This window comes from Cervus canadensis, chromosome 23 (genome assembly GCF_019320065.1).
Source record: "Cervus canadensis isolate Bull #8, Minnesota chromosome 23, ASM1932006v1, whole genome shotgun sequence".
Classification (NCBI taxonomy): Eukaryota; Metazoa; Chordata; class Mammalia; order Artiodactyla; family Cervidae; genus Cervus; species Cervus canadensis.
Genome location: NC_057408.1, coordinates 47,164,776 through 47,179,765, shown reverse-complemented (window position 1 = coordinate 47,179,765; position 14,990 = coordinate 47,164,776). Strand labels below are relative to the sequence as shown.

General features: G+C 39.2%; 1 protein-coding gene across 2 annotated transcripts in view; it reads right to left on the bottom strand.

Moving 5' to 3' along the window:
- Nucleotides 1-14,990, bottom strand: part of OSBPL1A (oxysterol binding protein like 1A) — a 214,066-nt gene that overhangs the window by 148,594 nt on the left and 50,482 nt on the right. For both annotated transcript variants that reach the window (XM_043444522.1, XM_043444523.1), the window contains exons 9-12: nt 5,597-5,658; nt 5,451-5,495; nt 4,525-4,598; nt 4,347-4,410 (exon numbers count right to left, since the gene is read on the bottom strand). In XM_043444522.1, the coding sequence (XP_043300457.1) occupies nt 4,347-4,410; nt 4,525-4,598; nt 5,451-5,495; nt 5,597-5,658 (245 nt within the window). The remainder of the gene's footprint in view (nt 1-4,346; nt 4,411-4,524; nt 4,599-5,450; nt 5,496-5,596; nt 5,659-14,990) is intronic.

The window sequence follows — 14,990 nt, the reverse complement described above, 5'->3', positions numbered from 1 at the left end:
ACGCAATGAAAAAAAAAGTCAGCAAGACACAAAAGATCTAAACAACACTATCAACCATCATGACTGAATGTTTATAGGCATGCCAACAAGAGCAAAATACAGGTTATTCTCTACTGCATTCTCCACAATAATCCATATGTAGTCATCAAGCAAGTCTCAATAAATTTGACAAGATGGAAATCATACAGAATATGTGCAATGACCAAAATGAAACTATAAATCAAAAACACAGTCATGAAAACTCCAATTATTTGGAAATTTAACAACACACTCCCAATCATCCATTGGTTCAAAGAAGAAATCACAACAGGAATTAGAATATATTTTGAATTGTATGGTAATTTGAATAATCTAAGCTTCAATCTTAAGAAACTATAAAATAGAGCAAATTAAGCCCAAAACACAGAGAAATTCTTTAAAATGAACGAAAATCAAAGAAATAGCAAAAGCATGAGAAAAATTTCAATGAAATCAAGAGAATGAAATCATAAGAAAAATTTCAATGAAATCAATCACTTGGAAAATAAAAGTGACAAAGCGCTAGGCAAATTGATCTTTGAAAAAAAGAGAAGACATAAATTACCAATATAAAAAGCAAAAGATTGTACAACATTATCTATCACACAGACATTAAAAACACAAGGGAATAATATTACCCTAAGTTTTATAGCCAAAAGAAAATGGACAAATTCCTTGAAAGGCAAAAATTACAAACACCAACCCAGAAGAAATAGCCCTATAGCATATATTCATGTTTAGCCCTATAGCAACTGAACAAGTGAAATTTGTAACGACAATCCTCTCCCCCATACACACACACAAGCATCCTGGCCCATGTGACTGCACAGGCAAATTCTAGCGAGTATTTAAGGAAGCAGTAACCTAATCCTATACAAACTCTTCTGGAAAACTGAAAAGGAACATTTTCTAGTTAGTTATGTGAGACCAGATAATACCACAGGAGAAATACAAACACCACAGGAGAAATATAAACAAATATCCATCATGAACAAAAAAGCAAAAATTCTTAACAAAGTATTTATGAACAATATATTAAAATGGTAATATATCACAACCTCCTGAGATTTGTCCCAGCAGTGTAAGATTGATTTTAACACCCTAAAGTCTATCAATACAATCATATTAACAAAATGAGTAAAACTATATGAGCATTTTGAAGATATGGGAAAAGCATTTAATAAAGTTCAACAGATTTTCATAATGAGGACTCTCAGTTAGCTAGGAAAGGAAAAAGAACTTACTCAACCAGATTAAGGGCTTTATATGTTGAAGCCCTAATCCCCAGTGAAACAACATTTGGAGATAGGGCTTTTATAAGGTTTTATAAAGGGTAATTAAGGTAAAATGAGATCATAAGGGTGGGACCCTAGTCCAGTATGACTGATGTCCTTACAAGGAGAGAAAGAGGAACCAGGGATGCCTGCACACAGAGGAAAAGCCATGTGAGGACAGATCAAGAAGGCCGCCACCTACAAGCCAAGGAGAAATGCCTCAGGAGAAACAGATGCCTCAATGTCAGAGCTAAAACTATAAAACTCTTGTAAGAAAACATGGGAAGAAAGCTTCATGGCACTGGACTTGGAATTGGTTTCCTGGATGTGATACCAACAGTCCAAGTGACAAAAGAAAAAAAACATAAATTAGACTACATAAAAAATGAAAACATCTATGCAAAGAACATTATTAGCAGAGTGAAAAGACAACCTATGAAATTGTAGAAAACACTGCAAATATTTAAATAAAAAAATAAGTATCTAAAAAAATAAAATGTTCCTGATATGGAGATAATATCTGGAATATACAAAAAACTACAACTCAACACCAACAAGGAAACAAAAGACCTGATTAAAAAATGGGCAAGAGAATTAAACAGGCATTTCTCCAAAGACAATATACATGTGGTCAATAGTACATGAAAAGATAGTCAATATCACTAGTAATCAAGGCACTGAAAATCAAACTATAGTTAGATACCATTTCATACCTATTAGAATGACAAATAAATGAAACCCTCTGAAATGAGTGTTGCAGTGAGGATGTGGAGAAAGTGGAGCACTGTTGACGTGAATGTAAAATGGTGCAGGTGCTATGGAAAACAATACGCAAGTTCCTTAAAAAACTAAAAACAGAATCACCATATGCCCCACCAATTCCACACCGAGGTTTACATCCCAAAGAAATGCAAGCAGGACCTTGATGAGACATTTTCACACTCATGTTTATAGCTGCATTATTCACAACAGCCAAAAGGTAGAAACAATTCAAACATCCATTAATAGAGGAACAGATAAAGATAACGTGGTCTATACATAACAGTAGAATATTATTCAGCCTTAAGAAAAGAAATCCTGTCACATGCTATAACATGGATGAACCTTAAGGACATTATGTTAAGTGAAATAAATCTGACAAGTACTGTATAATTCCACTCAGGTGAGACATCTAGAGTAGTCAAAGCATAGAACCAAAGTAGAATGGTGGTTGCCAGGGGGTGGGGGTATGGGAAAGAGAGAGGTGCTATTACACGTGTATCACGTTTCAGTTCTGCAAGATGAGGAAGTTCTAGAGATCTGCTGGACAACAAAGTGAACACAGTTAACACTGCTGCTGCTGCTGAGTCGCGCAGTCATGTCCCACTCTCTGCGACCCCGTGGACTGTAGCCCGCCAGGCTCCTCTGTCCATGGGCATTCTCCAGGCAGTGGGTTGCTACTGGGGTGGGCTGCCATGCCCTCCTCCAGGGGAATCTTTCCAATCCAGGGATTGAACCCAGGTCTCCCACATTGCAGGTGGATTCTTTATCAGCTGAGCTACCAGGGAAGCCCTATAAATGCAGGCTTTAAACAGATGTTTATAGAAGAAGCCAAAACTATAAACAAGGTGAGGCATAACGTAGCAGGATCTAAGCAATTCTAAAGAAATTAAAGATCAGGAAATTTTAAAAGGATCAGGGGAACAACTGCTGTAATTTTTTGTTTTAAGGTAGGCAAGAATGAGAAATAACAACAACCAAAAAAAGAAAGAGAAAGAACCCAACTGAGGAAAAACCTTGGAGTTCGGTAAATTAATCAAAAGCTGGAACAGATGAGAACGGCTGGGAGGCACCAACAAAAGGGAAGATTAGATGGCTGAGACTAGACGGCACTTCCCTGGCCCCCTGGTCCAATGCAAGGGGGAAAGAGGTGCAGGACACTAAGGGACCAGGTATGTAAGGAGGCTGGACTGCAGGGGCGGGGGACCAAGCCTGTGACACCTCTAGGGTGTGCTGCTGGTCCCCCAGCAGTGTTCACACAGAAAGGTGGGTGCTGGGGTTTCTGTTGCTATCAGTTTATTTTTGGCTGTGCAGCATGTGGGATCTTAGTTACCCGACCAGGGATCAAACCCACACCCTGTGCAGTAAAAGTACTGGAAGTGCAGAGTCTTAGCCACTGGACCACCCAGGGAAGTCCTGAGTCCTATGCTTTAAAAAAAGGGTGCACCGCTATGGCATGCCGACAACCCTAAAGAAACTGAAGCAGCAAGCTAACAAGCGTGTCCAGGCTCCAGTCTTAGACTAATCTCCATGGAGGAAAAACTCTTTCTCCTGGCTGGTAAAAGTAAAACAGCCAGATGGGATTATAGAGAACCTAAACATCCTGATTTTGATACAGGCTTTAAATTTTACCACCAGAAAAATTTTCATTATCCAGCTGTACCCATGTTCAAAGATACACATACATGCACATATATAGATATCTACGTGCATACACATGTGTGAATATATACACATACATATATACATACACATACAAAACGGTAAACGTTCTGTATAAATGTTTTTGGATCATGCTTCTCTTATCCCACAATACACAGACTTTTTAAAAAAGCTGATTATAGTTTTTAAATGGAATTCCACAACTTTACTTGTTCTCAAGTAAAAACATATGCAGTCATCCCTCAGTATCTGTGGGCAACAGATATACCAAAATCTATGGAAGCACAAGGCCCTTACATAAAATGGCATAGTATCTGCACACAACTCTGGCTTGCTTTAAATCACCTCATTTGTAATACCTATTACAATGCAAATGCTATGTAAACAGTTGCTGGTACATGGCAAATTCAAGTTTGCTTTTTGGAACTTTCTGGAATTTATTTTTTTTCCTGTATGGTTTCGATCCACGGGTGGGGGAATCAGCAGATGCAGAAGGCACAAATAGGGAGGGCCAAACTGCACACGTGCTTTCCACCCCCAAGATTTTACAAAGTGGCTCATTCCAATGACTGAGCACAATCACTTGCAGGACTGAGTTCACAGTTTAAGCGAAAGATGCGCGCATCATCCTACCGTGCACACCGCTTGAGTTAGGTGTTTGCATCCTTGGCGATAAGTATTATGGACTGCATCGGGCCTTCAAAATAAATATAAATCATCAAGGCAAAAGGAAAAGAAATTAGTGAAAAGTTTTAATCACTCAAAATGTAGATGCTGAAACTCAAGAAGTATTAATGACCATAATACTTACTGCTTCCTATACCACGAGAGGACTCCATGTTCTAACACTACCCAGAATAACCTCCAGCCAAAAAACCTTGAACTCTAAGGGAAAAATAACAAAGATTTTTCCAAGCTGATTCATCTAGATTCAAATATTTGACTGATAAAAAGTAATTAAGTTATGATAGTTCTATCTGAGCCTTTCATCTTGACAGTACCACTGCACACTCAAAAATGATCAAAAGTTAACTGGAAACTTGAGTGCAGAAATGAAAACATACCCTACAGAGTGACAGGAACAGAAGCAATGCCGTACTGGTAAGATCAACAAGGAACACAGTTTATAGTTCTGACAATACTGTGCTAGAATATTTATAGGGAAATGTATCAGTGGTGGGCTTCAAAGACCATTTCCTCAAAGTTCTGAAAGAGCTTCTAAAAAAAGAAAATTATCCTAAATTTTATACACTACAGACAGACATGTACATAAATATATAGAAGGAGCACTTTCAAATGCAAAAGAAACTATGTGCTCCAAAATAGTTAATTCTAGAAAATAACTGAACTCTAAAATGCAAAGAAATTTTTATAACCAGAAAGATTTTACATGTGTGCTCTGTGACAATTTAAATATTAAATTCCTCCTGAGTCTTCTACAGATCAGTGTTCATAACAAAAATGATAAGTGTAATCCTATGCTTAAGAAAAAAAATCCCTCCACTCTGCTCTGTACAAACTCAGCCACCTAAAAGTGCCAGACCAACACAAGAGGCAGTTAATTGCTACAATCACTGGATGCCTGATGAAGTCCAGCAGTATAATAATGGTTTACATTATAAGATCAAATAATTACTAAATCACATACTTCAGAAACTAATGAAAACTAATTTTAACAAGAGATCACCTAAGAAATCTTTTTTCCAGTGTTATAATTAAAAACTCATTCCAACCTACCTTCCAGAGAGGACCTTCATATCGTTTCAAAGCTTTGTGTACGATCTATTAAAAAAAAACACATGTTTTTGTTAAAAGCACATCTATGTGTTTCAAGAACTCAAAATTTTTTTTTACATACATAAATGCAATCCATTAACACACACCTTATTACCAACAAGAACATGTTTCATTTCGGCACCCTGGGCAAGATCAAGAGGCTTCTGATCTGTGTAAAATACAAGGAAGAAAGCCATCAAGAGCTTAATTCTACTATAAAACGGATGCTGCTATGATAGCACGTAATAATCTTTCCTGTTCCATCAACTATGCCCCAAATCACCTACCTGAAGTTGCCATCTCAATTCTTTACAGGCTCTTTTTCAGTAACTATTACGCCAGCAAATCAAACTAAACTCTGAACACTCTGGATAAGTTCTGTGATCATTCAGGCTTTCTTGCCAAAAGTCAATCTGTCAGTTTCCTAAGGTTGTTGTAACAAATTACCCCTGCAATGCAGGAGATGTAAGAGACATGAGTTTGATCCCTGGGTGGGAAGATCCCCTGGAGGAGGGCACAGCAACCCACTCTAATATTCTTGCCTGGAAAATCTCATGGACAGAGGAGCTTGGTGGGCTAGAGTCCGTAGGGTCGCACAGAGTCGGACAGGACTGAAGTGACTTAGCATGCATGTCGTGGATTAAAACAATACAAATGATTCCCTTACAGGTGGGGAGGTCATGAATCCACACTCAGTTTCACTGGGCCAATAACCAGTTACTGGAGGGGCTGCCATCCTCTGGAGACTCTTGGGGAACATCTCTTTCTTTGCCTTTTCCAGAGGTTGCCTACATCCCCTTGATTCACGGTCCCTCCCTCCATCTTCAAAGTGCATCATTCCAACCTCTTGTTTAGATTTTTTCTCTATCAATAATTCTGATCCTCCTGCCTCCTCCCCAAAAGGAAGGACCCTCATGATTACACTGGGCCCACCTGGAGAATTCAGGATTCTCTCACTACCTCCAGATACTCAACTAACCACATCACTGGGGGAGCATTATTCAGCTCATCACAGCTGCTCTTAAGCTATCTCACTGGAGAACAGGCGGCAGAGACAACGCACAGACTAAGTCTGTGATGGTCCATGACTGAGGGCAGAAGGAAAAAGGGACCACAGAGAGTGAAACCATCAGGTGTCACAGTAACTCTCAACTTACACACACGAGCACCCTGTGTTTGGCCAAATGACAAAAACAGAATTTGTGTGTGAGTTATTTAACGAGTTCTGAAGTGAGCAGAACACTATGTGAAGGATGCAAACTAAACAATCATCTCATACCCTCAAGAGTTTCCAGTTCCTAGAGAAACAAAAGTGAAAGTTAGCTGCTCAGTCGAGTCCAACTCTTTGCGATCCCACAGACTGTAACTCACCAGGCTGCTCTGTGCATGGAATTCTCCAGGCAAGAATACTGTAGAGGGTAGCTATTCCCGTCTCCAGAGGATCATCCCCAAAGAGGGACTGAACCCAGGTCTCCTGCATTGCAGGCAGATCCTTTACCATCTGAGCCACAAGGGAAGCCCAGAGAAACAAAAGATATTTACAATTAAAAAGACAAAAAAACCCAGGTCTTTGAAGAAATAACCTATCAGACTGGAACTCTATTTACACAGGAAGTGACACATTCTATCAAATAAACTTTTTATAAATACCAATCACCTGGTATGTGTAGGACAATTTTTTGTAAAATTGTCTAATGAGTCTATTATGTGACAATATTTCAGGCACTGGGGATTCAGTAGTGAACAGAACGGAAAAAAAAAATTGGGGGGGGTGTGATATAGAAAAAGGGAAAGACAGACAAATTAATAAAATAGGATACAGCAAATAATAACCCAAGCTATGACAAACCCAGACAGCATACTAAAAAGCAGAAACATCACTTTGCTGACAAAGGTCTGTAAACTCAAAGCTATGGTTTTTCCAGGTGTCAAGTATGGCTGTGAGAGTTGGACTATAAAGAAGGCTAAGTGCCAAAGAGCTGATGCTTTTGAACTCTGGTGCTGGAGAAGACTCTTGAGAGTCCCTTGGACAGCAAGGAGATCAAACCAATCAATCCTAAAGGAAATCAATCCTGAATATTCATTGGAAGGACTGATGCTGAAGCTCCAATACTTTGGCCACCTGATGTGAAGAGCCAACTCATTGGAAAGACTGATGCTGGGAAAGACTGAGGGCAGGAGGAGGAGGAGGCCACACAGGATGAGATGGTTGGATGGCATCACCGACTCACTAGGCATGAGTTTGAGCAAACTCCAGAAGATGGTGAAGGTTAGAGGAGCCTGGCGTGCTGCTGCACATCATCGGGTGGCAAAGAGTCAGACACAACTCAGCAACTAAACAACCACCACCCAGGCTATGCCAACATTTTTAAGTGAATGTTCTGAAAAAGAATGACTGAGATGCCACTCCAGATTGGAGACTAGAAGACTGACGGGGAAAGTCTTTCTGAGGGAGGATGTTTAAACTGAAAGGGTCCAGCCTCATGAGAAAACAGGGGAAAGGCCCTGCAAGCAGAGACAACAACTGATACGAAGGCCCTGAGGTAGGAACAGTTAGGTGGGCAAGAGAGGCAGAGGGGAAGAGAAGTCACATCCTGTAAGGGCTTGTTGGTAGGTCAGACCTTTGTGAACCAGTACAAGGACTCTGGGTTTTATCCTAAATATGATGGAAAGCCACAGAAAGGTTTTAGGTAAAAGAATAACATGATCTGACTTATGTTTCAAACTCTGTCAAAGTGTGTTAAAAGAACTTTTCAAGAATATTCAGGGAAATGTGGACTTTAGCTATTTGATGATTTTTTGAGAAATTATAAAATTATTAATAGGATAATGCCATCATGGCTATTTTTTTAATAGCTCTATTGACGGAATTCACACACCATGCAATTTACTCATTTACAGTGTACAATTCAATGGTTTTTAGTATATTCACAGAGTTGTGTAACTATCACATGATTCTTTTTTTCTTCTTTCACATGATCCTTTTTTAAAGGAGACCATATCTTATACAAAAGAATTTAAGTATTTATAGAGAAAATAATATGACACCTGGTGAGTGGATTATTAATAATGCCTGAGAGAGGATAATTTGTACAATTATACTATTTTTTAAGCTCTGATAATTTCTGTAATAAAAAAAAAAAATCACTACAGTGCTGTGTGGGAAAAGCTTGTAAATGTGGGCAAGAGAAAAGCAAGGATACAAGTTACAAAGCAATAGCAAAGGTCCAGGTAAAAGATACTGGTCACATAGAAACAACTCATGCAGCTCAACATTTAAAAAAAAAAAAAAAGCCCAGTCAAAAAATGGGTGGAAGATCTAAATAGACATTTCTCACAGGCCAAGAGGCACATGAAAAGATGTTCAAAATCAGAGAAATGAAAATGAAAACTATAAGATATCATCTCACACTGGTCAGAATGGCCATTATCATCAAAAATCTACAAACAATAAATGATGGAGAGGATGTAGAGAAAAACAAACCATCCTACACTGTTGGTGAGAATATAAGTTTGTGCAATCACTATGGAGAACAATACAGAAGTTCCTTTAAAAACTAAAAACAAAAAAAAAAAAAAAAAAAACCACCCTAAAAACAGACCTACCATATGATGCGGCAATCCCACTCCTGGGCATGTATCTGGATAAAATCTGTAACTGAAAAAGATACATGCACCCCAATGTTCACTGCAGCCCTACTGACAATAACCAGGACATGGAAGCAACCTAAATGTCCATCAACAGTGGAATGGATAAAGACGTGGTACATATATACAATGGAATACTACTCAGCCACAAATAAAGAATGAAATAATGCCATTTGCAGCGACATGGATGGTCCTAGAGATTGTCATACTGAGTGAAGTCAAAGAAAGACAAAAATCATATGATGTTATTAAAAAAAAACAGTACAAATGAACTTATAAAACAGAAATAGTCACAGCTATAGAAAACAAATTTATGGCCACCAAGGGGGAAAGCAAGGAGGGATAAATTGGGGGACTGGGATGGACATATCACTTTGCTATATATAGATAACTAATCATCTGCTGTAAATCACAGGGAACTCTACTCAATACTCTGTAATGACCTGTATGAGAAAAGAATCTAAAAATGAGTGGATATATGGGTATGTATATCTGATTCACTTTGCTGTAGAGCAGAAGCTAAAACATTACAGATCAACCACACTACAATAAAAATTGATTTTAAAAAAGAGATACTGGTGACTTGAACTAGAGAGTTAGTAGCAAAATGGAGACATCAGTAGATATGGAGAAAAGTACATGGGTTTGAGATTTATTTTTGAGGTAGATTTATCAGACTGCTGATGGATAAAAGTTAGACTGGCCACAGATTACTTTCTTGGTAGGGAAAACACTTTTTAAAATGTTAACTGAGCAACTGATAATCACATTAGGTTTTCTAGCCAGCACATACAAGGATGTCTTATGAAAAGCTCTGGCAACTTGTTATTTTTATTCTATCTATAGTGCACTCTTGAGAAACTATTCCTTTAGGTAGAGAGAAGGACAATGTGATTTCTTTCACACAATTCTGTCCTAACACCAAAAACAAATTCTGAACTCCTGCCAACCAGTTGAAATTCCATACAGAGCCCTCATTTCCGGATTCAATGTCCACAGTACCAACCACACTATGAGAATTTAATAAAATGTTTTTTGAACTGAATGAAATAGCCTTCTTTCCTGGTTGGGCACCATAACCAGCTGTTTCAGAATCACATCACCTCTTATCAACCACAACATAATAAAGTAAAAAAAAGGAATGATCCTGTTTTTTAAATTTTTGCATGATACAGACTTGGCCCTTAATGGGAAAACCAAATACAAATGTCAACACGCCTCAAAGACTGCAATCTCAATTAGGGGCCAGCAGCATTTTCACTAAGAACCTAAGAAAATTCAAGCCATTTGGAAAAACAGTCAAGGAAAGACTGTCAAGGAAAATCCTCAACAAAGAATAGTACAGGGAAACATTACCAGCTAGTAAAACCTTAGAAAAACAAATATTGAAAATGCAACACTGGTGAAGGAAGGTGACAGATGAGGCCATGAGTACAGAAAACACACACAGTCAGTTCTTCAAGTGGATGAGAAAGGGGTAACAGAACAATGGAAGAGGAATGGATGCTTGATGAAGGGTACAGAGGTTAAGTGATTAGCAAGCTGAGGGTCTCACATCCTGAGTACATTCTCACATCACCTTTTCTGCTCAAAACCGTCCACACTGGCCAGCAGGGCCGAGCCTCTGGCTATGGTCTGGGGTTACCGCTCTCCCTGATGAGTCCCACTCGAGGCACCCAGGCGGCTCTCTTCCTCAAATGTGCCAAGTGCCCACCTACCCTGGGCGTTCACACTGGCCTCTCCTCTGCTTTCACTGCTCTTCTGCTCGAATCCCTCACCAGGCTCCCTCCCGTCCTTGGTCCGGCTCTCTGCTCAAGGTCACTTCAGAGCGACCTTCCCTTCCGTCTCTGCTTCTCAAAACAACAGCCCACTGACTCACCCTCTCTTCCATTTGGCCCGTTTTATTTTTCCGCACATCACTGCCCGGCATTGTACACATTTTTCACTTTGTCTGTCTCCTCCCACCAGAACACAAGCTCCAAGAGCATGGAGACAGTCAGATTTTGCTCACTTTTGGGTCACCAGTAACCACAACAGCAGAGACTCCGCATGTGTTGCATAAATGTGCCACAGATACACTAGCGGAGGACAGAATCAGATATGCCCCAGCTACTGCCTAAGCTTAGTGGTTTTAGAAGAACTCAAAGAGGAGGACCAACAAGTCTGACTTAAAACATCTTTGTTTTAAAAGACTTGGAAAATTTAGTCGTAAAAAATATAGAAATTATCATTGTTCTTATCACTGAAGGTTTGGAGGCATGGAGCACGTTATATTATATCCACACAAAATACTATGCAGAAGGCAAGCTATGAAAACCATGCTTCCAAGAACAATATGGAAAACCATTGATGCATAACATAAGTAGGACTTTAATATGTCAACTCTATTTACAAGCCATAAACTAAAAAGAATACTTTAAAAAGAATAGTTTAAAAGGTACTTTCTTAGGTGTTTGCCGGCCTGTGCTTCTGGACATCTTCTGGACATCTTCTGCCCTTCCCACACCCCCAGGGGAAGACCCTAGCCACCATGTTTGTATCTCCACCCCAGCTCCTGCTGACTGGACCCATGGCAGACACTTCACACAAGGCGCCATCACACTGTCTCCCACTTAAAACCGACGTTAACGGATAATGATCCGCTGAATGTAGCTACCGGGCAGCCATCTTCCCTCACGTACGTTGGAAAACAAAAGAGCTCATCTGCTAAGAGACAGAAATGAGGGACCACACAGTGAAGAGAGACACATACATACAGTGAGTGGCAGCCCTCTTGGGGCCTAACAGCATCCTGTTTCCTGATTCCATCCCCTCTGATGGTGAACAGCATTTCCTTTTCTGAAATACAGAGAGATACCTCTGTATTCTTATATTAATATATGATCCTTCTTTTGCTTACACTCTCGAGTTGGTATCTATTATTGAAAATTTTAAAAATCTAGTCTACCACAGAACAGCAACTAAAACCTAAATCTTTGGATGTTTGGGTAGCAGTGATTATACTTTTTCAGTGCCTTCATTTGCCTCATGTTGGCCACAAAAAAAGAAGCATGCCTTGCAACTTTAAAAAATGCTCAAAAATAGGTATGAGAATAAATTCGAATGGTATATAATATGCCAAAATACCAGAGGCTATATTGGAGTAATTTATGTTCTTTCTCTATTTTTAAAATTTCCTAAAATGTGGACACTATTACTCTTATGGCAGTAGAATAAGAAAAACTTTTTTAAATAAAAAAATGTTTAAAAAACTTATCTTCTTACTCTTATGGTAAGAAAAAATACTTTCTCAGAAAGCACCATCTTAACTTTTATAAAGAACACATTAACATCTTTTAATGGGCAAGCTGAACTTTCCAAATATCTGTATCCACCTTCCATTACTTTTAGAAGTTTACCCTTCAATCATTCTGTAAACTGCTGCTGCTGCTGCTAAGTCGCTTCAGTCGCGTCCGACTCTGTGCGACTCCACAGATGGCAGCCCACCAGGCTCCACCGTCCCTGGGATTCTCCAGGCAAGAACACTGGAGTGGGTTGCCATTTCCTTCTCCAATGCAGGAAAGTGAAAAGTGAAAGGCAAGTCACTCAGTCATGTCTGACTCTTCGCGACCCCATGGACTGCAGCCTACCAGGCTCCTCCGTCCATGGGATTTTCCAGGCAAGAGTACTGGAGTGGGTTGCCATTGCCTTCTCCACAGTAAACTGCTACTAACTTTCAAAGGTAGTCATGATCATTCTTTCCCACTTCCAGCTTTACTATTTTTTCATATTTTTGATGACACAAATTGGTAGTATCATCATTCTCAAGCATGTATTTCCACTTTTATTATATAGGAATGTACCCATAAAGTCCTTTTAAAAAATTTTTTTTCTTTTTATTTATTTATTTGGTTGCACTGGGTCTTAGCTGCAGCATGTGGACTCTTAGCTATGGCATGCAGTATCTAATTCCCCATCCAGGGATGGAAACTGGGCCCCCTGTAATGGGATCACAGAGAGTCTTAGCCACTAGACCACCAGGGAAGTCCCCCATAAAGTGCTTTTACCTGTTCAGTATGATGTTAATATTGAAATAATGGCATATCTATTATTCTACAACTTCCTTTCTTTGCTCATTGTTTTATTTATCCACATTGATATAAGTAGCCCCTGTTGTATCAGTATTAAAGCAAACCCCAGCTGATTTGAGCTGTCAGGCTTATGTCCACCTTTTTAATATTTTAGATAGAGCTGAAATAAACATCATGGTACATAGTCCCTGTATTTACGTGAATGCACTTTTTTCATGGAAATGAATTTTAAGTTCTATACCTCTATATGGATCTTTTAGTAATGTGATTTTTGCCATCTGTGTATCTTTGGTGAAATGGCTGAAAGTTTTTAGAATTGGGTTATCTTCCTCTTAAGAGTTATAAAGGTTCTGTATATATCCTAGATAGAGGTTCACTGTTGTATATGCTTTGCCAATATTTCCTTCCATAAAATAACTTGCATTTTCATAACAGTGCCTATTGAAGAGGAAAATTTCTAATTTTGACAAAGTCCAATTTATCAATATTTTATCATTCATACTTGTGTCATATTTAAGAAATCTTTGCAAAACCCAAGATAACTAAGATTTTCTCCTGCATTTTGTTCTACGGTTTTATGGTTTTAACTCTTATGTTCATTTCTTTGGTCCATCTAGATTCTAACGTTTACACATGATTCCCAAATTTGTATCTCCACCCAGACCCCACCCCTCTAGACTCAAAGTTCTTTTTCCAACTCTGTCATGTGGATTACATAATCGTATTTCAAAACTGTAATGTCTTAAAAACCGAGCCCCTAATTCTTAGCAACTCTTCACCTGCCCCTCCTACAGTCTTCCCCTTCTCAGGACTGTAAATTCCAGTCCTCCAGGTCCACAAAAGGGGATGTGCAGCAGCCCTGCTGGGCTGTCCCACCACTAAATACCCAAGACACGCTCTGCAGCTTCTCCTATGGTTACCCAACTCTGTCACTGACACTGTTCTGGGTGTGTAAGTCTATCCTTCTGACTTGAGAACTCCACATTTACAAACTTGCCTACTGTTAACATTTACTTTAATCGCCAATCAATACTCGTGGCAATTTTCTGGCTATTCACAGACACATCCAGATTAATAAAAAAATTTGAGTCTTCTGCCCACCTCTCCATGTTTCTACCCATCATGAACCCTGTACATTTGTCATTTTACTGCCTTTTTTTCATACGCAAACCAGGTGTCTTCAAAGGCTGATTAAATAAACTTTTTTTTTTTTTAAAGAGAAAAAAACTTGAGTCTTCTAATGCATTAGTTCCCTGAAGCGGAAAGGCTGATGCTCTGCCCTCTTGTCTCAGCTCTCAGACTGTAAACAAGAGTCCTCGTCACAGTCTACCTAGGGCCACATTTTTCACCTTTCTTGCTTCTTGTTTCTGGTGATTTCACTGTTGAAACTGGCCCCCAAGCACAGCGATGAAGTGCTGTCTAGTGCTCATAAGCTCAAGAAGCCTGTGACGTGCCTCCCAGATAGAATACGTGTTACAGGATCTTAGTTCAGGCTTGAGCTATGATGTTCCTGGTAGCGAGCGCAATGTTAATCATCAATAATATACATTAAATAAGGTGCTTTTACACAGAGGCTCACATATTACAAGGTTACGTGAGATCTGTAGATGAAATGCTGTGACCAAAGGTTCATAGGAGCCTCACTCTGTATTTCCCTTATGAGCAATGGTTCAGTATCCACTAATTCAGAGGTCCCAGCAACATTGTATTAATAGAACAAAACTACCACAAATAACAAGAACCTATTTTTGGGGGCTCCAAAATCACTGCAGATGGTGACTGC